The sequence below is a fragment of the Scomber japonicus genome, chromosome 5 (assembly GCF_027409825.1).
Source record: "Scomber japonicus isolate fScoJap1 chromosome 5, fScoJap1.pri, whole genome shotgun sequence".
Taxonomy (NCBI): Eukaryota; Metazoa; Chordata; class Actinopteri; order Scombriformes; family Scombridae; genus Scomber; species Scomber japonicus.
Window position 1 is genome coordinate 3,194,502 of NC_070582.1, and position 23,846 is coordinate 3,218,347.

The 23,846-nt window shown below is 38.8% G+C and overlaps 1 protein-coding gene across 1 annotated transcript in view; it reads right to left on the reverse strand.

Annotated features, from left to right (window-relative positions):
* Window positions 1–20,917, reverse strand: part of ankrd27 (ankyrin repeat domain 27 (VPS9 domain)) — a gene marked incomplete at its 3' end in the record, with an annotated part of 59,414 nt that extends 38,497 nt beyond the window's left edge. The window contains 2 exon segments of the mRNA XM_053319401.1: window positions 8,430–8,552; window positions 20,831–20,917. Coding sequence (XP_053175376.1) covers window positions 8,430–8,531 — 102 coding nt within the window.
* Window positions 20,918–23,846: the final 2,929 nt, after the last annotated feature.

Below are 23,846 nucleotides of genomic sequence, written 5' to 3' on the forward strand. Positions count from 1 at the left end.
GTAATCATTAAATCAATAATCACTGAGATACTGAAGAGTTATGTAATGAGCAGCGTAACTAACTACACAGGGGGGTTAAACATGCGGCCCGTGGGCCAGAACCGGCCCACTGAGGGGTCCAATCCGGCCCACTATCCTTCTTTTCCTTCCTTCCATCTGTCCTTCCTTCCTCCCCTCCTTTCTTCCTTCTGTCCTTCCTTCCTTCCTCCCTTCCTTCCTTTCTTCCTTCCTCCCTTTCATCCTTCTGTCCTTCCTCCCTCCCTCCCTTACTTCCTTTCTTCCTTCTGTCCTTCCTTCCTACCTTCCTTCTGTCCTTCCTCCCTTTCATCCTTCTGTCCTTCCTTCCTTCCTTCTGTCCTTCCTGCCTACCTCCCTTCCTTCCTTCCTTTCTCCCTTTAATCCTTCTGTCCATCCTTCGATCTGTCCTTCCTTCCTTCCTTTCTTCCTTCCTTCCTTCCTTCCTTCCTTCCTCCCTTCCTTCCTTCCTCCCTCCCTCCCTCCTTTCCATAAATGTGTTGTGTTTGTTATGTATATTGGGATCTATACTAAAGAGTGAAACTGCTTTATTTATTATTAACTAAACATCCTGCTCAGATTAAATCCATTTGTTCAGATATTCTTCACACATTCAGGTTTGGTGACACACAGCTTCGACACGTCTGACCCTAATTTTATCTCCTCAGTGAATCCTGACTCTGACCCTTCCTTCCTTCCTTCCTTCCTTCCTTCCTTCCTTCCTTCCTTCCTTCCAGAGAGTCTTGTGCAGGTCAGCAGTCTGTTCAGTCTGTCAGTTCTTCCTTCCTCCCTTCCTTCTTTCCTTTCCTCCCTTCCCTCCCTTCCTTTCTCCCTCTTGTCCTTCCCTCCTACCTTTCTTCCTTTCTTCCTTCTCCCTCCTGCCCCCCCCCCCCCCCCCCCCGTTTCCTTCCTTCCTTCCTTTATTCTTTCCTTCCTTCCTTCCAGAGAGTCTTGTGCAGGTCAGCAGTCTGTTCAGTCTGTCAGTTCTTCCTTCCTCCCTTCCTTCTTTCCTTTCCTCCCTTCCTTTCTCCCTCTTGTCCTTCCCTCCTACCTTTCTTCCTTTCTTCCTTCTCCCTCCTGTCCCCCCCCCCCCCTTTCTTTCCTTCCTTCCTTCCTTCCTTCCTTCCTTCCAGAGAGTCTTGTGCAGGTCAGCAGTCTGTTCAGTCTGTCAGTTGTTCCTTCCTCCCTTCCTTCTTTCCTTTCCTCCCTTCCTTTCTCCCTCTTGTCCTTCCCTCCTACCTTTCTTCCTTTCTTCCTTCTCCCTCCTGTCCCCCCCCCCCCCCTTTCCTTCCTTCCTTCCTTCCTTCCTTCCTTCCTTCCTTCCTTCCTTCCTTCCTTCCTTCCTTCCTTCCTTCCTTCCTTCCTTCCTTCCTTCCTTCCTTCCTTCCAGACAGTCTTGTGCAGGTCAGCAGTCTGTGGTGTAATCCAGTTAGACGGATCTTTCTGCTCTCTGCTGATGTTTTGACTGCGATCGGATCATCTGAGTTTCCAGCAGTGAGTCAGAGCCGCTGATGATGATGATGATGATGAAGATGATGATGATGATGATGGCTCGCGTTCAAACATCTGATTCTCATCTGCTTCAAGTTTCAAGCGTCTCAACAAGCTGAAACTAAGTTTAACACGAGGACGATTATTTACTCGTTTAGTTTCGCTTCAGCTGATTTTTCACTGCTGTGTCATCCTCGTCTGTTTTGACTGTTCCTTCCTTCCTTGTTTCCTTTCTCCCTCCTGTCCTTCCCTCCCTCCCTTCCTTCCTTCCTCCCTCCTTTCCTTCCTTCCTTCTTCCTCCCTCCCTCCTTTCATTCCTTCCCTCGCTTCCATTCTCCCTCCTGTCCTTCCTTCCCCCTCCCTTCCTTCTATCCTTTCCTCTATTCCTTCCTTCCTCTCTCCTTTCCTTCTATCCTTTCCTCCATTCCTTTCTTCCTCCCTCCTTTCCTTCTTCCCTTCCTTCCCTTCTTTCCTTTCTCCCTCCTGTCCTTCCCTCCTCCCTTCCTTTCCTCCCTTCCTCCCTCCCTCCTTCCTCCTTCCCTTCCTTGACTTGAGGACAACAGGAGGGTTAAATGTAAAGAATTGAAGAGTTTATGCTTCATGCATGATGAATATCTTTGGTTTTTGACGTCACCTACGATTATAAGAACACTTACATGCATGAAGCGAATAAACTGTACCAACAGAAAACGAGCTCTCACTCTGCTCTCCCTACTACAACTGCTGCTACTTGACAAGTATTAAATCTGTTTTTATATCTTTTCTTTGAATGTTTTTATCTGTTTATTTGTGCTTTTATTTTGCACGTTGAGCCAAGAGTAAACTCAGTTTCCTTCTGCAGTGCACTTTGAATGATAATAAAGCCTACAGTATGTATGTATGTTCCTTCCTTCCTTCCTTCCATCCTTCCTTCTCCCTTCCTTCCTCCCTCTTGTTCTTACTTCCTTCCTTCTCCCTTCCTTCCTCCTCCTTTCCTTCTTCCCTCCTTTCCTTCCTTCCTTCCTTCCTTCCTTCTCCCTTCCTTCTTCCCTCTTGTTCTTCCTTCCCCCCTCCCTCCTCCTTTCCTTCCTTCTTTCCTTCTCCCTTCCTTCTTCCCTCTTGTTCTTCCTTCCCCCCTCCCTCCTCCTTTCCTTCCTTCTTTCCTTCGTCCTTCCTCCCTTCTTCCTCCCTCCGTCCTTCCTCCCTCCCTTCCTTGACTCGAGGACAACAGGAGGGTTAAATGTGAAGAATTGAAGTGTTTATGCTTCATGCATGATGAATATCTTTGGTTTTTGACGTCACCTACGATTATAAGAACACTTACATGCATGAAGCGAATAGACTGCACTCACTCTGCTCTCCCTACTACAACTGCTGCTACATGACATGCTTTAAACCTCCTTTGCACGTTGAGCCAAGAGTAAACTCAGTTTCCTTCTGCAGTGCACTTTGAATGATAATAAAGCCTACAGTATGTATGTATGTTCCTTCCTTCCTTCCTTCCATCCTTCCTTCTCCCTTCCTTCCTCCCTCTTGTTCTTCCTTCCTTCCTTCTCCCTTCCTTCCTTCTCCTTTCCTTCTTCCCTCCTTTCCTTCCTTTCTTCTCCCTTCCTTCTTCCCTCTTGTTCTTCCTTCCCCCTCCCTCCTCCTTTCCTTCCTTCCTTCCTTCTCCCTTCCTTCTTCCCTCTTGTTCTTCCTTCCCCCCTCCCTCCTCCTTTCCTTCCTTTCTTCTCCCTTCCTTCTTCCCTCTTGTTCTTCCTTCCCCCTCCCTCCTCCTTTCCTTCCTTCCTTCCTTCTCCCTTCCTTCTTCCCTCTTGTTCTTCCTTCCCCCCTCCCTCCTCCTTTCCTTCCTTCTTTCCTTCTCCCTTCCTTCTTCCCTCTTGTTCTTCCTTCCCCCCTCCCTCCTCCTTTCCTTCCTTCTTTCCTTTGTCCTTCCTCCCTTCTTCCTCCATCCTTCCTCCCTCCCTCCTTCCTTGACTTGAGGACAACAGGAGGGTTAAATGTGAAGAATTGAAGAGTTTATGCTTCATGCATGATGAATATCTTTGGGTTTGACGTCATCTACGATTATAAGAACACTTACATGCATGAAGCGAATAAACTGTACCAACAGAAAATGAGCTCTCACTCTGCTCTCCCTACTACAACTGCTGCTACTTGACAAGTATTAAATCTGTTTTTATGTCTTTTATTTGAATGTTTTTATCTGTTTATTTGTGCTTTTATTTTGCACGTTGAGCCAAGAGTAAACTCAGTTTCCTTCTGCAGTGCACTTTGAATGATAATAAAGCCTACAGTATGTATGTATGTTCCTTCCTTCCTTCCTTCCATCCTTCCTTCTCCCTTCCTTCCTCCCTCTTGTTCTTCCTTCCTTCCTTCTCCCTTCCTTCCTTCTCCTTTCCTTCTTCCCTCCTTTCCTTCCTTTCTTCTCCCTTCCTTCTTCCCTCTTGTTCTTCCTTCCCCCTCCCTCCTCCTTTCCTTCCTTCCTTCCTTCTCCCTTCCTTCTTCCCTCTTGTTCTTCCTTCCCCCCTCCCTCCTCCTTTCCTTCCTTTCTTCTCCCTTCCTTCTTCCCTCTTGTTCTTCCTTCCCCCTCCCTCCTCCTTTCCTTCCTTCCTTCCTTCTCCCTTCCTTCTTCCCTCTTGTTCTTCCTTCCCCCCTCCCTCCTCCTTTCCTTCCTTCTTTCCTTCTCCCTTCCTTCTTCCCTCTTGTTCTTCCTTCCCCCCTCCCTCCTCCTTTCCTTCCTTCTTTCCTTTGTCCTTCCTCCCTTCTTCCTCCATCCTTCCTCCCTCCCTCCTTCCTTGACTTGAGGACAACAGGGGGGTTAAATGTGAAGAATTGAAGAGTTTATGCTTCATGCATGATGATAAACTTAAGATCTGAATATCTTTGGGTTTGACGTCATCTACGATTATAAGAACACTTACATGCATGAAGCGAATAAACTGTACCAACAGAAAATGAGCTCTCACTCTGCTCTCCCTTTGCACTACAACTGCTGCTACTTGACAAGTATTAAATCTGTTTTTATGTCTTTTATTTGAATGTTTTTATCTGTTTATTTGTGCTTTTATTTTGCACGTTGAGCCAAGAGTAAACTCAGTTTCCTTCTGCAGTGCACTTTGAATGATAATAAAGCCTACAGTATGTATGTTCCTTCCTTCCTTCCATCCTTCCTTCTCCCTTCCTTCCTCCCTCTTGTTCTTCCTTCCTTCCTTCCTTCCATCCTTCCTTCTCCCTTCCTTCCTCCCTCTTGTTCTTCCTTCCTTCCTTCCTTCTCCTTTCCTTCTTCCCTTCTGTTCTTCCTTCTTCCCTCCTTTCCTTCCTTCTCCCTTCCTTCCTCCCTCTCTTCCTTCTTTCCTTCCTTCCTTCCTTCCTTCCTTCCATCCATCCATCCATCCATCCATCCATCCTTCCTACCTCCCTCCTTCCTTGACTCGAGGACAACAGGAGGGTTAAATGTGAAGAATTGAAGGGTTTATGCTTCATGCATGATGATAAACTTAAGATCTGAATATCTTTGGGTTTTGACGTCATCTACGATTATAAGAACACTTACATGCATGAACAGAAGAGACTGCACTCACTCTGCTCCCTCTTTGCACTACAACTGCTGCTACTTGACATGCATTAAATCTGTTTTTATGTCTTTTATTTGAATGTTTTTATCTGTTTATTTGTGCTTTTATTTTGCACGTTGAGCCAAGAGTAAACTCAGTTTCCTTCTGCAGTGCACTTTGAATGATAATAAAGCCTAAGTTGAGGAAATTACAACCTGTATAAACATAAGTGTGAATATCTTCTTGTTTGTCTATGACGGTAAACTGAATATCTTTGTGTTGTGGACAGAATAAGATATTTTAAGTTGCATCTTGGACTTTAAATCAACATTATTCAGCGTTTTCTGACATTTAACAGACCGAAAAACTAACTGAGAAAATGATCAACAGTATTTTTATGCCCTAAAACAAACGTGGAGAGGATCTTTAAACAACGCAGGCCTCAGATGTCCAAGCAGCCTTGAATGCACCATCATCATTTTGTAGTTCCCCGACACCACATGAGGATAATGTGAGATTAACCGAGACATAAATGTGACTAAATGTTGTCTGCTATGCATTATAAATCAATAATGTTGACCTTTTAACTTCTATAAAACCAGAACCAGACATCTGACAGCCGACAAAGAAAACTCATCTTCATTTATTAAATATAAAGTGAGAAGTGCAGTGAGTTTAAAGTGTGGGATGAGAGAGGACAAACAGCTGAGAGAGTCAAAGCCACAAAAAAACCCTCTCTGCTGTTAAGATCGTCTGTGGCTGCCACTCAAAAACCTTGTTACACTGTTTAATGAGGCTGAAAAACAGACTGTGGGCATTTCAGGGGTTTCTGGTAATGAAGCTGGTTTCTCTGATGCTCCTTTAACTGAGCTGTGAAGGTTTAACTGAGAGAGTCTGAAACACACACACAGAGAATCAGTCAGGATCCCTTTATGACCAGGAACCTGCTTCTTAACTCAACATGATAAAAACAGCTGATTATTTTATTACCTTCTAAACAGAGAAGAGGAAGTGCTCTGTGAAATCAGCTGATGAGTTTTACTGGAAGGTGAAACATGGGCGGTAAGGTGGCTGATACATGTGGTCTTTTCAGTGGTGGAAGAAAGTACTGAGATACTTTACTGAAGTAAAAGCACCAATACAGCAATGTAGGAATACTCAATTAAGTGTAAAAGGCCTGCATGATAAATCCTATTAGAGTACAAGTACTGCAGTAGTATGAGTGATGTAGTATGCAGTATTACAGTAAAAGTAGTGAATTAGCATGTTACTGTAGTAACTGTTGTAGCTGCTGGAGGTTAGGGCTAGTTTATACTATTTTATATACAGTTAGCTAGTTTATACTACTTTATATACAGTTAGCTAGTTTATACTACTTTATATACAGTTAGCTAGTTTACACTACTTTATATACAGTTAGCTAGTTTACGCTACTTTATATACAGTTAGCTAGTTTACGCTACTTTATATACAGTTAGCTAGTTTACACTACTTTATATACAGTTAGCTAGTTTATACTACTTTATATACAGTTAGTTAGTTTATACTACTTTATATACAGTTAGCTAGTTTATACTACTTTATATACAGTTAGCTAGTTTACACTACTTTATATACAGTTAGCTAGTTTACGCTACTTTATATACAGTTAGCTAGTTTACGCTACTTTATATACAGTTAGCTAGTTTACACTACTTTATATACAGTTAGCTAGTTTATACTACTTTATATACAGTTAGCTAGTTTACACTACTTTATATACAGTTAGCTAGTTTACACTACTTTATATACAGTTAGCTAGTTTACACTACTTTATATACAGTTAGCTAGTTTACACTACTTTATATACAGTTAGCTAGTTTACACTACTTTATATACAGTTAGCTAGTTTACGCTACTTTATATACAGTTAGCTAGTTTACGCTACTTTATATACAGTTAGCTAGTTTACACTACTTTATATACAGTTAGCTAGTTTACACTACTTTATATACAGTTACCTAGTTTATACTACTTTATATACAGTTACCTAGTTTATACTACTTTATATACAGTTAGCTAGTTTATACTACTTTATATACAGTTAGCTAGTTTACACTACTTTATATACAGTTAGCTAGTTTTCGCTACTTTATATACAGTTAGCTAGTTTACACTACTTTATATACAGTTAGCTAGTTTATACTACTTTATATACAGTTAGCTAGTTTACACTACTTTATATACAGTTAGCTAGTTTACACTACTTTATATACAGTTAGCTAGTTTACACTACTTTATATACAGTTAGCTAGTTTATACTACTTTATATACAGTTAGCTAGTTTATACTACTTTATATACAGTTAGCTAGTTTATACTACTTTATATACAGTTACCTAGTTTATACTACTTTATATACAGTTAGCTAGTTTATACTACTTTATATACAGTTAGCTAGTTTACACTACTTTATATACAGTTAGCTAGTTTACACTACTTTATATACAGTTAGCTAGTTTACGCTACTTTATATACAGTTAGCTAGTTTACACTACTTTATATACAGTTAGCTAGTTTATACTACTTTATATACAGTTAGCTAGTTTACACTACTTTATATACAGTTAGCTAGTTTACACTACTTTATATACAGTTAGCTAGTTTACACTACTTTATATACAGTTAGCTAGTTTACACTACTTTATATACAGTTAGCTAGTTTACACTACTTTATATACAGTTAGCTAGTTTACACTACTTTATATACAGTTAGCTAGTTTACGCTACTTTATATACAGTTAGCTAGTTTACACTACTTTATATACAGTTAGCTAGTTTACACTACTTTATATACAGTTAGCTAGTTTACACTACTTTATATACAGTTAGCTAGTTTATACTACTTTATATACAGTTAGCTAGTTTACACTACTTTATATACAGTTAGCTAGTTTATACTACTTTATATACAGTTAGCTAGGTTACACTACTTTATATACAGTTAGCTAGTTTATACTACTTTATATACAGTTAGCTAGTTTATACTACTTTATATACAGTAAGCTAGTTTACACTACTTTATATACAGTTAGCTAGTTTATACTACTTTATATACAGTTAGCTAGTTTATGCTACTTTATATACAGTTAGCTAGTTTATACTACTTTATATACAGTTAGCTAGTTTAGTCCAGTGGTTCCCAATGTTAATGTTATTGGTAAGTGGTAACACAGTAAAAGAGACTCTTTGCTATCTTTGCTCTTTTGTTCTTCTTCTATATTTCTGACAAATCTTCAGGCTGGTTTTAACAAGTTTCACAGACATAAGAGGTGGCAGTTTTAATGTCAAGCTAAATGAAGTTTTAAGGAGGCGGTAAAAAGGAAGGGAGGTGATAGTTATGACTCACGATGCCGTGAAACTCTGCCACTCGTCTGCAGAGGTCCGGTCTCTGCTTCTCCAACGCCAAGTAGAAAGGATTCTTCAGGATGTTCTCATCATATACAGCCATAAGGAGCTGGAAGTCTGGGTCCTGAGGAGGAGGAGGAGGAGGAGGAGGAGGAGAAGGAGGAGGAGGAGGAAGAGGAGTTGGAAGAGGAGGAGAAAGAGGAGGAGGAAGAGGAGGAAGAGGAGAAGGAAGAGAAGGAGAAGGAGGAGGAGGAATAGGAGGAGGAGCAAGAGGAGGAGGAGGAGAAGGGAGACGAGGAGGAGGAGGAGGAGAAGAAGAAGGGAGATGCGGAAGACGGGGAGGAGGAGGAACAGGAGGAGGAGGAAGAGGGGGAGGAGGAAGAGGAGGAAGAGGAGGAAGACAAGGAGGAGAAGGAGTAAGAGGAGGAGGAGGAGAAGGAAGTTAAATATAAACCAGAACCAAAACATAAAGCAGACTTATATCATGACTTTAGACACTCCTTTATAAAGACAACACTTTAAAACAAAGACAGAATACATTTTATAATATTAGAGACGTGGTCACTATGGTGCACTTTGGTGGTTTTAGGTGTACAGCTCCCCCTACAGCGCCCCCTCTGGCAGCTCCAGCATTAATCCACAGCATGTGCGACTAATCCTTGATAATTTTTTTGTTGATTGTTTTTTTGTTGACGAACATCGTTTGGGACTCGAGCTTCATGGGATTTCAGTTACAAGAGAAAAAAGAAAACAACAAGCACCAAAAAATCAACAACTATAAATAGATATTAATAAAAAGATATAATAGACGAGTGATGACAGTGACTGCTGAGCCTCGAGACAAAAGCATGTGCAGCTCTGTGAAGAATTGAGTTAAAGCAGATTAAAGACGTTTGAAGAAGACAAGAAGATGGAAAACAAAAAAAGCTGGGAGACAAAACTCATGATTCCAGCGTGTTTTCCAAATGAAACCCGCAAATATTTTAGAGACAAAGAGACAAACACAAGCTGAAAGATATTATTAATAAATTAAATATTTTGTTCAGACCGGCGGTGGAGGAAGAAAGACAAAAGACGCCAGTTTCAGACGCCAGTTTTCTCTGAGGGAGTTTCTTTCTTTTATATATTATTTATTATATTTATTATAGGAAAGGAGGAAAGGAAAGAAGGAAGGGAGGTAGGGAAGAAGGGGGGAAGGAAGAAGGTAGGAAAGGAGGAAAGGAAAGAAGGAAGGGAGGAAGGGAGGGAGGGAGGAAGGATGGAAGGATGGAAGGAAAAGAGGAAAGGGAAGAAGGAATGAGGGAAGGGAGGGAGGGAGGAAGGATGGAAGGATGGAAGGAAAAGAGGAAAGGGAAGAAGGAAGGGAGGAAGGGAGGAAGGGAGGGAGGGAGGACAGGGGGAAGGAAGAAGGAAGGAAGGACGGATGGAGGAAGGGAGGGAGGGAGGAAGGATGGAAGGATGGAAGGAAAAGAGGAAAGGGAAGAAGGAAGGGAGGAAGGGAGGAGGGAGGGAGGGAGGACAGGGGGAAGGAAGAAGGAAGGAAGGACGGATGGAGGAAAAAAGGAAGGGAGGAAGGAAGGACAGAGGAAAGAAGGAATGAAGGAAGGTAGGAGGGAGGGAGGGAAGAATGAAGGAGGGAGGGAGGAAGGAAGGACAGAGGAAAGAAGGAATGAAGGAAGGTAGGAGGGAGGGAGGGAAGAATGAAGGAGGGAGGGAGGAAGGAAGGACAGAGGAAAGAAGGAATGAAGGAAGGTAGGAGGGAGGATGAAAGACAAAAGACTCTTTCAGACGCCAGTTTTTTCTGAGGGAGTTTCTTGTTTTCTGACTCTGCAGGAGCTCTGACTTACCAGCAGGGGTCACTAGACTAGACATGATCCCTCACCAGCTTCCCACACACAATACCTGACAGTGTAGAGCTACAATGATTAGTTCATTAACCCTTTATTGGGCAAATAATTATATTTGGTAACTTCTGTAAATATCCCAAAATACCCTTCCTTCCTTCCTTCTTTCTTTCCATCCTTCCTTCCTTCCTTCCTTTCCTTCCTCCCTGCCTTCTTTCTTCCCTTCCTCTTTTCCTTTCTCCCTCCCTTGTTCCTTATTTCCTCCATCCTTCCTTCCTTTCCTTCCTTCCATCTGTCCTTCCTCCCTCCCTCCTTCCTCCGTCCTTCCTTCCTTCCTTTCTTTACTTCCATCTGTTCTTCCTCCCTACCTCCTTCTTTCCTCCCTTCCTTCTTTCCTTCCTCATCCCCCTTTCTTCTTCCTTCCTTGCTTCTTTCTTCCCTTCCTCCCTCCCTCCTTCCTTCTCTCTTTCTTTCCTCCCCCCTACCTTCCTTCCTTCTTTCCTCCGTCCTTCCTTCCTTTCCTTACTCCCTCCTTCCTTCCCTTCCTTCCTTCCTTCCTTCCTTCCTTCCATCCTTCCTTCCATCCTTCCTTCCTTCCTTCCTTCCTTCATTCATTCCTCCCTTCCTTCCTTCCTCCCTTCCTTTCAATGAGTGTCCTATAAAGGGTTAATCAGTAAGTTACCAATTATTAAATCAATCAATCAGCAACTATTTTGGTAACTGAATAATCGTTTTAAGGGTTAGGGTTTGTTTAATGAAAAAACATCCCAATTCAGTGATTCCAGCTTCTCAAACGTTAATATTTTCTGGTGTCTATGACAATAAACTGAATATTTTTGGGTTGGTTGGAAAGGAGGAAACGAAAGAAGGAAGGGAGGGAGGGAGGAAAGGAAAGAAGGAAGGCAGGGAGTGAGAGAGGAAAGGGGGAAGGAAGAAGGAAGGAAGGACGGATGGAGGAAGGAAGGAAAGGAAAGGAGTAAGGAGGGAGGAAGGAAGGAAGGACAAGAGGAAGGAAGAAAGGAAGGACAGAGGAAAGAAGGAAGGGAGGAAGGTAGGGGGAAGGACAGACGGAAGGAAGGAAAGAAGGAACAGTCAAAACAGACGGGGTCAATTTGACCCGGGAGGACGAGTAAATTATGAATCTGTGCTGATATGGACACAATAAAAAGTGAGTAGATCCTCCAACAGTTCCTTCAGTCTAAAAAGATTTTAGTCAAGTCACTGTTATATGAACACATGACGATATCTTCTGAATGTCTCCAGTGTTTTTACTTCACATCATGACGTTAATCAGCATTTTTTAACCCTCCTGTTGCCTTGAGTGAAGGAAGGAGGAGGGAGGAAGAAGGAAGGAAGGAAAGGAGGGAGGAAGAAGGAAGGAAAGGAGGGAGGAAGCAGGGAAGGAAAGGAGGGAGGAAAGAAGAAAGGAGGGAGGAAGGGAAGAAGGAAGGAAAGGAGGAAGGAAAGGAGGGAGGAAAGAAGAAAGGTGGGAGGAAGGAAAGAGGAAGGAAAGGAGGGAGGAAAGAAGAAAGGAGGGAGGAAGGGAAGAAGGAAGGAAAGGAGGAAGGAAAGGAGGGAGGGAGGAACGAAAGGAGGAAGGAAAGGAGGGAGGAAAGAAGAAAGGAGGGAGGAAGGGAAGAAGGAAGGAAAGGAGGGAAGGAAAGGAGGGAGGAAGGAAGTAGGGAGGAAGGAAAGGAGGAAAGAAAGAGAGAAACAGGGAGGAATGAAGGAATAGTCAAAACGGACGGGGTCAATTTGACCGGGGAGGACGACAGGAGGGTTAAACGTGTTCAGATTTCATTGGTTCAAGTGTGTATTCATCACTATACTGCTGCTGCTGCTGCTGCTGGATGGGTTTCATGGAGTCTAATAATCCGACCGCAGGCAGAAAATATGCTTCTTGCTTAAGAGGTCAGGAGAGGTTGTTTATACGTGTGTCAGGTTTCCTCTGTGTGTGTGTGTGTGTGTGTGTGTGTGTGTGTGTGTACATGGTGTAATGACATTAACAACAATAAAACTGACGATAAACTCAAAGGTTCCATTTATATTGATAGTTTTATGCTTTCAATTTGACTTTATCTTCCTTATTGTTCAGTTCACTGTGAGTAAAACACACAATGTAAAAAAAACTCTTAAAAATAATCTAGTAGCCACAGATTTCTTTAAGATTTGATGAGATGAAACCTTTTAACCATGTTCATTAGAGAAGATTGTGAAGCGTGCAGTAAAAACAGGTTGAATAAATGACATAATCAGACTGTAAATCAACACTACAGGAGGATTATAACACACAACAGCAGCTTCAAGTCACAACTACTGAATAACAATAAATACTAAACATACACTCACTGAGCCTGTTATTAGGAACACTTGTGCAATCGTGTCTAATACGACAGCTCATACTGAATCATTGCTTACAGTACTAACAGTAATACAGAAGTGATGATTCATAAACTGAACACTTCTAGGCAGAGCAGCAACTCAACAATCAGTGAAAAAGACTAATGTAAACACTTTATGCAGTACTGACCTGTCTCAGATCAATCACAGAAATCTGATTTTTGTGTGTATGTTCAGTACGGCTGAGTATCAGTACTAGTTACCTTTAAGATATCGACCAAAATTAATCAATACCAAGTAGTATCGAAACGTCTCCCATCAAATAATACTTGCAATCGATCCATTTTGCACCCAAAGCTAGAAGCCAATCAGCCAATCAACTCAAGCATGATCCTATTAATAAATATTAATAATTTAAAGACTTTCAAAATGCATTTGTGTAAAACTCTAATCATTTAGATGTGGAGGAGTGGAGGCAGGTGATGGGTATCAAATGATGTACTCAACTGGTATCAGTATCACTTTAAGGGAATGTAGAGTCCAGTTCTGCTTGATGTTTCTCAACCGTTTGGTAGAGTTCACTTTGTGTCATGATATCTGCTCAAAAACTAAAATCTATTGAACCCATTTAACTTTTAGGTCAATCTTTAGCACTTGCATGAGGAATGTAATGCACAGACAGTCCATCAGATTGTTCTATGGTTGCTATAGATACAGGTTGTTCTATGGTTGCTATAGATACAGGTTGTTCTACGGTTGCTATAGATACAGGTTGTTCTACGGTTGCTATAGATACAGGTTGTTCTATGGTTGCTATAGATACAGATTGTTCTATGGTTGCTATAGATACAGGTTGTTCTATGGTTGCTATACATACAGGTTGTTCTATGGTTGCTATAGATACAGGTTGTATTCTATGGTTGCTATAGATACAGGTTGTTCTATGGTTGCTATAGATACAGGTTGTTCTATGGTTGCTATAGATACAGGTTGTTCTATGGTTCCTATAGATACAGGTTGTGCTATGGTTGCTATAGATACAGGTTGTGCTATGGTTGCTATAGATACAGGTTGTGCTGACATCAGAGATCCTGCTGGAGACATTTTTGAAGTTGACTTTCATGTTTTCATCTTGTACATGAACAGAATGAGTCTCTAACATGTTTTTAATAAAAGTTTAGAAGCAATGAGGTGTGAATGAGTCTGTAGAGGCTGTAAAACATCACATTTAGGCTCAATGAGGAAATAAATCTATGTTTTATATTGTTATGGCCTCAAAGAGGAAGGAGAAATAGCACTTTCTTGGTGTGACCTACAAAGAGATTAAAGGGGAGTTTTTCCTTCCTGCTGTTGCCAAGTGTTTCTCATGTGGGAACGTTGGGTCTGTTCAGATTACATTTAAGAACACCGTCTAGACCTGCTCTATATGTGAAAAGTGCCTTGCGATGACTTTTGTTGTGATTTGGTGCTATACAAATAAAGAATGATTGATTGATTGGTATTGATTGGTACTGATATCATCATTTTTTAAGTGATAGCCAGCCCCAGTGTTCAGTAGATCAATATAATCATCAATAAATTACTATTATTAATAAATTCTGGTTAATTCAGCAACAAAAAAATGTATTCATGTCTAGTTTTATGTGCATCTTATTGTTTTACTTTGCTCTTTTCATGCTGTGCTGTATTTATTATACAGATGTACTTTGTTTACCTCCTTTCTTACTGTTTTTTAAATATTTTAATGTCATATTTTCACAAAAGCACTTCTAGAGACAGGTGGTGCAAATCAGCAATCACCACAAACACTGTGATACTTGCATCAGACAATTGTTTTAGTCTGTCTATGTATATATTGTATCTGTCCTTATTTAAATAAACCATTATAAATAAATAATCCAGCCAATGAACCTTTTCTAGATGCTGAAAATTCAGATTTTTATAGCAAAGGAGTTTAATTTAAAGTCCACATTGAACAAATCCAATGTATCGTTCTTGCACAAAGAAAACAGGAAGATTCAAGAGTAACAACGACATCATAATAATGAGAAATTAATATTCAGCTTCACGTATAAAAGTGATTTGAACAGCCTGTAAACTGAGTAAAAACACCAACTCACAGCTTGTGAAATAAAGCAAACTTTCTTGTATGTATGAGGCATCTAAAAGAAATATATAATCTCTAATCTGTTATTATTATTATTATTATGTTCTCAATCCTGCAGCTCAAACAGCCTCTAAACCTTCCTTTAAATCAGTCTTTTCCAGCTTTTCCCTCATCAGGATCCAAAATATCAACACCATGTCCACCATCCACAGGTTTAAATCCCTTCAATCAATCAGTTTAACTTCATTTATACAGCAGCTTTCATTCAGGTTAATGTAGTTCAAGCTGATAAATGAGACAGAACAAGTGTAGACCGAGGATGACGCAAAGAAAAGGAACAAATATGATGAATAATTTCGGAGCAATGCACGCGAAAGAAAATGAGAATGATAGAAAATGTAATAAAAAGATAATAAAAAGCTAAAATAAGAGAAAAGTTAGAGTTAAAACTGGGTTAAAATAATTGAAAAAAAGACTAAAATAAAAGCAATCTTCCCTCCAACAAGCTGATGGACTCACCTCATCTCTCTGCTCTGAGATCAGCTTCATCCTCTCTCAGACCAGCAGACTAACTGGGAACCAGCAGAGACTCTTTACTCTGCATCATGAGCCGACTCGACCCAGAAAGTAACTGAGGAATGAGTCACCTGACCCCTCTGCCTGCCTGCCCCCCCCTCCCCTCCTCTTCCCCCCTCTTCCCCCCCTTTCCCACCTCCGTGTCCTCGTGACCTCACAAGCTTGAGCCTTGCAGCGTTATTCTGCAGGAGAGCAGGAATGTCCGTGACCCCCTCGAACGCACCGTCACCAGACACACTACTTACAGTCATTCAGCTGACGACTGAGCCTGAAGCTTTATAGAGTGTGTGTGTGTATGTGTGTGTGTGTGTGTGTGTGTGTGTGTTACTGCAGCAGCACAACAAACAACCAACAGAGGAAGAGATTAAAGTTGAACACATTCTGGTTTAAGATGCTCAACATGTCTTTGAGTCTTACTGTTGTTGCATAAATCCACAAAGAAGCAGAATAAAGCTACGAAACGAGCAAAGCTGCAACAAGTAGGAGATTTATTGATCAACAAACAATAATCTGCAATTCTTTTGATTGTTAATGATCATTTCAGCCATTTACTGACACAGAAATGCCAAATATTTGGTGGCTGCAGCTTCTCTCATGTGTTGATTGATGCTTTTCTTTATCAAACATGATAGTAAACTGAATATCTTTGACTTTTTGGACCTTTTTCACTATATTATGAGAATTTAAAGACACTAATTAAGAAAATAACTCATCATATGAGTCATATTTATCAATAATGAAAATACTTGTTACTTGCAGCTGCAGGGGTGCAACGATTACTCGACAAAAACCGATGACAGAATTAATTGCCGACTAATTTAACTGTGGATAATTAATCGGTTACATCATCATGCGTGTGTTTTTTCGTGCTGTGGAGATGAACTAACATCATCATTCCTGAGCTGAGCAGCTGAGGAGTGAGACATCTCGCTTCCATCTTATCTCTGCTGAGTTTACACATGATCAATAGTGACGGGGAAGCAAGAGGTAAACATTAATATCTGGGTCAGTGATAAATAAGGGTTGGCAAGATGAGCAATTCAAAAATATTTTTTAAAAATAGTTATAAAAGCAGCATCAGGTTTGTTAAAATGTACATTTAGTATTTTTGTTGGTTTTATATCATTTAAATAACATTTGCACCATTTTTTTACCAAAAATAAGACTGAATGCTCCTGAAAATGTCAAATGGTGTAACCACAAAAGAATGATACATATTAAATATTTTATCACCTACAGTGTATTTGAGTGGACTTGAGTGGAATTACTTCATTTAAAACATCAAATGAAAAAAATGGAATATTTAAATTTTCAAGCATTTTGTCGATATTCAGCAGGACGTATCTTAAAAACAACCATTTTTTCAAAGTAAGTTGTGACAAATGATGTAAAATTTGTTATAAAAACATAGTGTTGTGTTACTAAAAAGTGGATTAAATCTATCACACATCTTTTTCCCTGTATATAAATTATATTTTTCTGAAAAAATACCGGTTACACCAAATGACACTTGGTTGCATCACGTCATTGACCCAAATACAAGCTTTTCTCTGCTTATCTACATACAGTACAGGCAGGTTTCCTTCAGATTCAAGATTCAAGACGTTTATTGTCATATGCAGAGTAAAAAAACAAGGAGGTTCAGACAATGCAATGAAATTCTTACATTGCTGCTCTCCCTTACACTCAACATTAACACACAGCTTATAGAATTAAGCCTGAGAATAAAATTAAGCTAATTCAGTTAAACTTAAAGACTTTACTGTAAGTGGCAGCGACTCTGAACCACGAAGCCTTTAAATACTGTCAACAGAAACAGGAAGTGATGAGAAAAAAGTAAATGTGAAACAACTGAGAGATGCTTTCACTACTGATAAACACTTTGAATCTCTAGCACAGATCTCCATATATGACGATCAGGGTTTCAGGAATAAAAGAACCACGTTTGAATTAATTATTACTCATGTTTAGGATCATTACTGTACGAGATTGATTAGACTAGAAATCACCAGTAAAGTGGCCACTTATATCTCAAACTACAGCGTTATTACTGCCTCAGTTTGGAAGAAATAACCAATAATGAAGCAGATTGGTATAGAGGTCGAGATGTCTGAGAGGAAAGGAGGAGGAGGAGGAGAATGAAGCGATGATGTGAAAGAAGACACCACTGCTGCTGCCGTCGGCTTTCACTGGATCAATGAAAATCTCTCAGCAGCTGAAAACACTAAAAACCCACCGCAGACCAGATTCACAGCTCGAACGTGACATCTGATCTCATCTCATCGTCAGGGCGACACACATGATGCAGCCTGAACACACAATGCTGCTGAGAGGACAGAAACACCGGCGGCGACCTTTGACCTTTACAGAACTTATCAGAGTCACATATCTGATTCAGACAGTCAGGAAGACTTTAAAAAGTCAACTGACCATTAAGATAAAATAAGAATGTGTCACATTTAAAAAGGTCAGTTTCCACAATGTAATCAGTACTGATAAACAATTTACAACAAAGCTAAGTACATTTACTCAAGGTTTACAGTTTTGAGGTACCATGTGATGCTACTTTCTACATCTCAGAAGGAAATATTGTACCAAAATATTGATTTATTAATACACATTTAATATTGATACACATTTGTGTATCAGAACTTTGTTTTTTCTTCTTTCCTCTCCCATTAATCATCCTAGCAGCCCTCACATTTATCTGCTTACGCTTTGGAGGGGCCCCACCCCTAGGTTGGGAACCACTGGACTAAACTAGCTAACTGTATATAAAGTAGTATAAACTAGCTAACTGTATATAAAGTAGTGTAAACTAGCTAACTGTATATAAAGTAGTATAAACTAGCTAACTGTATATAAAGTAGTATTAACTAGCTAACTGTATATAAAGTAGTATAAACTAGCTAACTGTATATAAAGTAGTGTAAACTAGCTAACTGTATATAAAGTAGTGTGAACTAGCTAACTGTATATAAAGTAGTATAAACTAGCTAACTGTATATAAAGTAGTATAAACTAGCTAACTGTATATAAAGTAGTGCAAACTAGCTAACTGTATATAAAGTAGTATAAACTAGCTAACTATATAAAAAGTAGTATAAACTAGCTCCACCTCCAGCAGCTACAACAGTAACATGCTGCTCTAACACTGATGCTCCACTATTAATAATGATAATTAACTAATGATGTCATAATAATATATCACTACTTTTACTGTAATACTGCATACCACATCACTCATAATACTGCAGTACTTTTACTGTAATACTGAATACTACATCACTCATAATACTGCAGTACTTTTACTGTAATACTGAATACTACATCACTCATACTACAGTACTTTTACAGTAATACTGCATACTACATCACCCATAATACTTAGTATTACTGAGTACATCTCCCACCATAATATATTCATTATACAAATAAAGACTGTGAAGATATACATGATATTGTGCCATTAAGTTTTCAGGTTGAATTGTTTGCTCTAGGTATGTTTATACAGCTGTGTCCTTTGTGCACACAGACAAATAAAACCAAACTCCATTTTAAAAAGTGTCATTTTAAGGTTAATTTGCTGACAAGCGTTGTTTCAAACCACACAAAACATACCATGTGCTATGTAGTGAATCATTTCTATCCTCTGATAAATTCGGCAAACAAATAACCATGTTATATGGACGTTAAATCAAGTAAAAATCATAATTGTTTTGCACCGTGACAATGACTGGAGGAGGAGGCGTGCCAATTGTCTGTGATACCAAGTAATTTTATATCGATTTGAAACCATATATATCGTCTTTTAACGCATTTCATAACGTTATATTATATATTATATGGACGGAGATTGGTGTGAATTGCCTGCTAATATTTATGTTTAATATTCGCTAAACAAATAGGTTAATAAAGGAGCTATAACACTAGCTTCCTCTCAGTCGGTGTTACGGTTTAACTGGTGACCGTGTTAACTGGTGACTCTCTCACATTACATTACGTTACCAGAGGTGGAAATTAGTCTTTTGAACACCATTTAACTTAAACATAAATGGTTATGAGATACTTTAGATATTAAAAACACAGATGAAATGTGATTAAAAACTATAATTCATTTTTTTTCATTTTTTAGTAGAAAGTCACCAGATAACACGGTCACCAATTAAATCGTAACACCGCACACACGCAGGTGGAAGGAGACATTTTTGTAGGTGTTACGGTTAAACTGGTGACCGTGTTATCGGGTGACTTTTTACTAAAAAATGACTTTATAAACTATTACTTTACTTTACTTTTAGTTTAATATCTATCTATCTAAAGTATCTAATTACAATTTATGTTTAAGTTCAATTGTCAGGGTTCTCACACATTTTTACCATTGAATTTCCATAGCCCAACTATTCCATAATATTTTACCACATTTCCATGACTTAGCCTAATTTAAGTAGGCTACTTTAACGAAAGGTAAGAGGCAATTCTAGGATCAGACCTTTTGTAATTTGACATAAAATGCCCTGCAAGTGTTTAAACCCTCTGCTAAATAATTAATTTCACTGGAAAACCGAAATTAGCCTACAACAAGAAATATTAATACAGTGGTCTACTATAGCCTATAATGTATAATAATAATGGCTCAGAATAAACAATTACAGATTTCTACAGAGAGGACCCTAAGGTAGTTACTGAACCCTGAGGGAAAGATTCCTATATATTAATGACCGAACTAACCAAAGTACATTAAAGCCATTAAAGTCATTTGAACCTGTAGCATAAGTGTTTGTCCCATCTCTAACAGACAGGCTCTTTTGAAATATTTCAAAAATAGTTTGTGTTTGTGTTTGTGTATGTTTACTTAGGTGCAAACAATGATAACCAGTAACATCAAAGCAAATAAAAATACATATTTTCACATCTCATTTTCCACTCCTGCCTGTTTAAGTCTAATGTCAGGGGGGGTTTAACATGTTTAACAGAGTAAATGTAATTTCCTATATTCTGGAGCCTTTTTTTTAGGTGTTTTGATACTTTGATCTCACTAAATGATGAGTGCATTTTATATTTACATCTAGAGGAAATATTTGGCCACAGATCACAAATTAGAAGATTTTTGACATGTTAAAAGTGGGAGGGTCCAAGTACATGCAGCCTGTCTTACATCTTTGATCCTTAATTTAATAGTTTTCCAAAACATTCACCTAATTCCAAAACATTTCCAGGCCTGGGAAACAGTTTTTCTAATTGCATAACATTTCCAGGAATGTCATGACAGTGGCAACCCTGAAACATGCTCAGATTACTCATTCAACCTCTAGTAACGTATCCTAAACTGTGAGAAAGTCACCAGATAACACAATCACCAGATAACACGGTCACCAGATAAACCGTTACACCGGACATTTTAAACATTAGCGCACGATAGCTTCAAACAACCAGAAACAGCTCAGGTTTAGTATGAAATACATCTAATGTGAGCTGGTTAGTATGTGAACATGAACACGCAGGAGTGATATTCAGTAGGATGAGTGTTTTTACCTGTTATCAGTGAGTCCCGCAGGTCATTTAGGGTTTGGCATGGCACAGATAAAAACACCCTCCGCCTGTCAGAAGCTGCTACGATCAGCTGGCTACTGCTTCTTCTGCTACTGTTTTCCGGCTCACTCGGTGCAGGTTAGAGCCCTGCTGCCCCCTGCTGGTGGAAGGAGCGTCACTGCTGCTGCTTTGAATGGGAGGAGGCTAGAGCTCTGCTGCCCCCTGCTGGTGGAAGGAGCGTCACTGCTGCTGCTTTGAATGGGAGGAGGCTAGAGCTCTGCTGCCCCCTGCTGGTGGAAGGAGCGTCATTGCTGCTTTTACCCTCTTGAGACTTAACGTGTTTACACAAAAAATTATGGAAGCTCATTACTGACAATATGATGAAAAAGGAAATTATATAGGTAATTATTATGAGATTTATTTCTCAAAATAATGAAATATTATCTAAAAAAAAAAAAAAAGACTTATTACCTCAAAATATCAACTTAGTAACTCAAAATAATGAGGAACTATCTAAAAAATAATGACTAAAATCTCAAAATAATGACATAGAAATGCAAAATAATGACATAGAAACTAAAAAATAATGATTAGTAACTCAAAATAATAACTACAGTATAGAACCCAAGACCCCCTTTGTCAGGGCCGAAGAGGAAATAAACTAAAAGGAAAAAAATCAACCTTGGACTGAGGACCCTTTGATCTTGTGGTGGGTACATAAGGTGGCATTTCTCCTCCTCTCTCGGGTGACATGTAGATCAACTGGTGTTCATGACGCAATACGTGCAGCCCATGCAAATATATAAACACAAGCAAAAACATATTTTGGCTCCTACAATTTCTGTTTACATTTTGATTTAATGAAACACTATAGGTAGGCTACACTATTCATTTCTGTTTACAATTTAATATAGGCCTAATGGTCAAAAATTGTTTACATTTTAATATTATGAACGAGTAAACCTCAAACTAAACATGGTGAAGCAGCTTTTAGCTGTTATGCTGGACACAACTGGAACAAACTACCAGCAGAACTGAAATCAGCCCCAACTGTGAACACTTTTAAATCCAGGTTAAAAACATTTCTCTTCTCCTGAGCTTATGATTGAGCACTTTACATTTTAATCTTTAATTTGTACTCTATGTCCTTTTAATGATTTTAAAGCTAATTTATATATTTATGCTGCAATCATTTTATTTATGTCTTTCTATTTTTATGTACTTTGGTTTTATTATGGGAGGGGGGGGGGGGTTAATTGTATGTTTTAATGTTTCTGTTTTATATAAAGCACATTGAGTTGCCATTGTGTATGAAATGTGATATATAAATAAAACTGCCTTGCCTAAACAACACCATATAAATAAGTAATTCAATGCTACTTGGTGTCTACTATGTTCCAGATTCAATGTGATGGTTGCCATTCTCAGGAAATAAAAACAAATTTGTTCCACTGCATAACTTCATGAGTTTTAGTATTTGATGTCATTAATACTGTACTCAAGTTTTGTTAAATAAAAAAAGGGAGCTTATATGTGACTACTTGTATTTGTTGATGAAAACAAAAAATGTGAAGTAATAAAGAAAATGTATCTGATGCATCGTGATATCGAATACATTCAAATCATTGGCATGATAATAGTAATCGAATCAATTACTCAGTGAATTTACTGAAAAATAAAAGTCTAAATCTAATGATGGACAGATTTAATCTTTATTGATATTCTGTTGTGTTCTGTTTCTGTTGTTACGACCAGCTCGGAGTCGTAACACAATGAGGGACACAACACCAAATTACATGCTACAAAGAGTTATATTTACTCATGGACAAAACAAGAAAACAAAATCTGGTGACCTGGTGATATGGTGCCAGGGAGGAAGAGAATGGGCAGAGAAAAGGAGCCACTCATTTTATTTTATTATTATTATTATTTTCTCTTTTTTCTTTATTGTTTTTCCTTTTACACAGTATTTTATAACGTAACACAACATGAACATGGGGTGTTTTCTGTCACAATATTACAGCAAAGTAATTAACCAATCAAGTACATCTTGTTATAGAAAAGATACTTAAACAAAATTAGGGCATTTCTGGGAATGTACAGCCTGACGTCTCAATGCATTGGCACAACATGACATGCCTCAGATGTCATGTGCCAGATGAAAACCAAAGAATAAAAATGCTGTGCTTGGCACAAAGTTACTTTCACTTCTTCAGCTTCGGTTCCAGGAAACGCTGCTTGAAAAACATCCAGTCACAGGTAAATAATCTTTTTAAGGTTTTTGATCTCTAACTGGTCTCTAACTAACTGAATTAATTTAAAAACTCTGCTTATTTATTAGATTTTACATGATTTCATCACAGTCCTGTGAAAATTATGTATCTCCAAAATGTTCACTATCTATCAGCCGAGAAAAGGCAGCTTTCAGCTTTGTGAGGGTAGATTTTTCAGATAATTCAAAGCATTTTTTAATGGTTTGTTTTGCTTAGAAGGAGAAGAATGTTCTCAACCCATTAAGGAATCTGTACACATTAATAAACAGTAAATACGACACACATATAAATGGTTAATACTGCAATACTGTAATTTAGTTGTAAGCAGATATTAGTGTTAATTCATGTATTTGTGTGGTATGTCATGAATGACAATAAGGTAACAAAAAGTTGTAATAACACCAAAAATATGTTTTCATTGGGAAAGTTACAAAGGTTGAAATACTGCATCTTAATAAACATTTAAAAGCAGCACAACAGTATAGGGATACTATGTGAGCTTTAACTAAAATAACTCAATGTAAGAGAAGACATGGTGGTAAAAAAAAGTTTCCTTTTAAAGTCTGCATGTAGAGTTTGTGAGCACTGAATACAGTTGCGAGGGCAAAAATCGATTCAGCTGTGAAACAAATGAAACAAAGCTAAGCGTCACAGAGACAGCCACTTTCATGAGGAAGTGAGGTTTAAACACAGACAACAAATCACATGATTTACATGTTTCTTATGATTTTTCTCTGTATACAGAA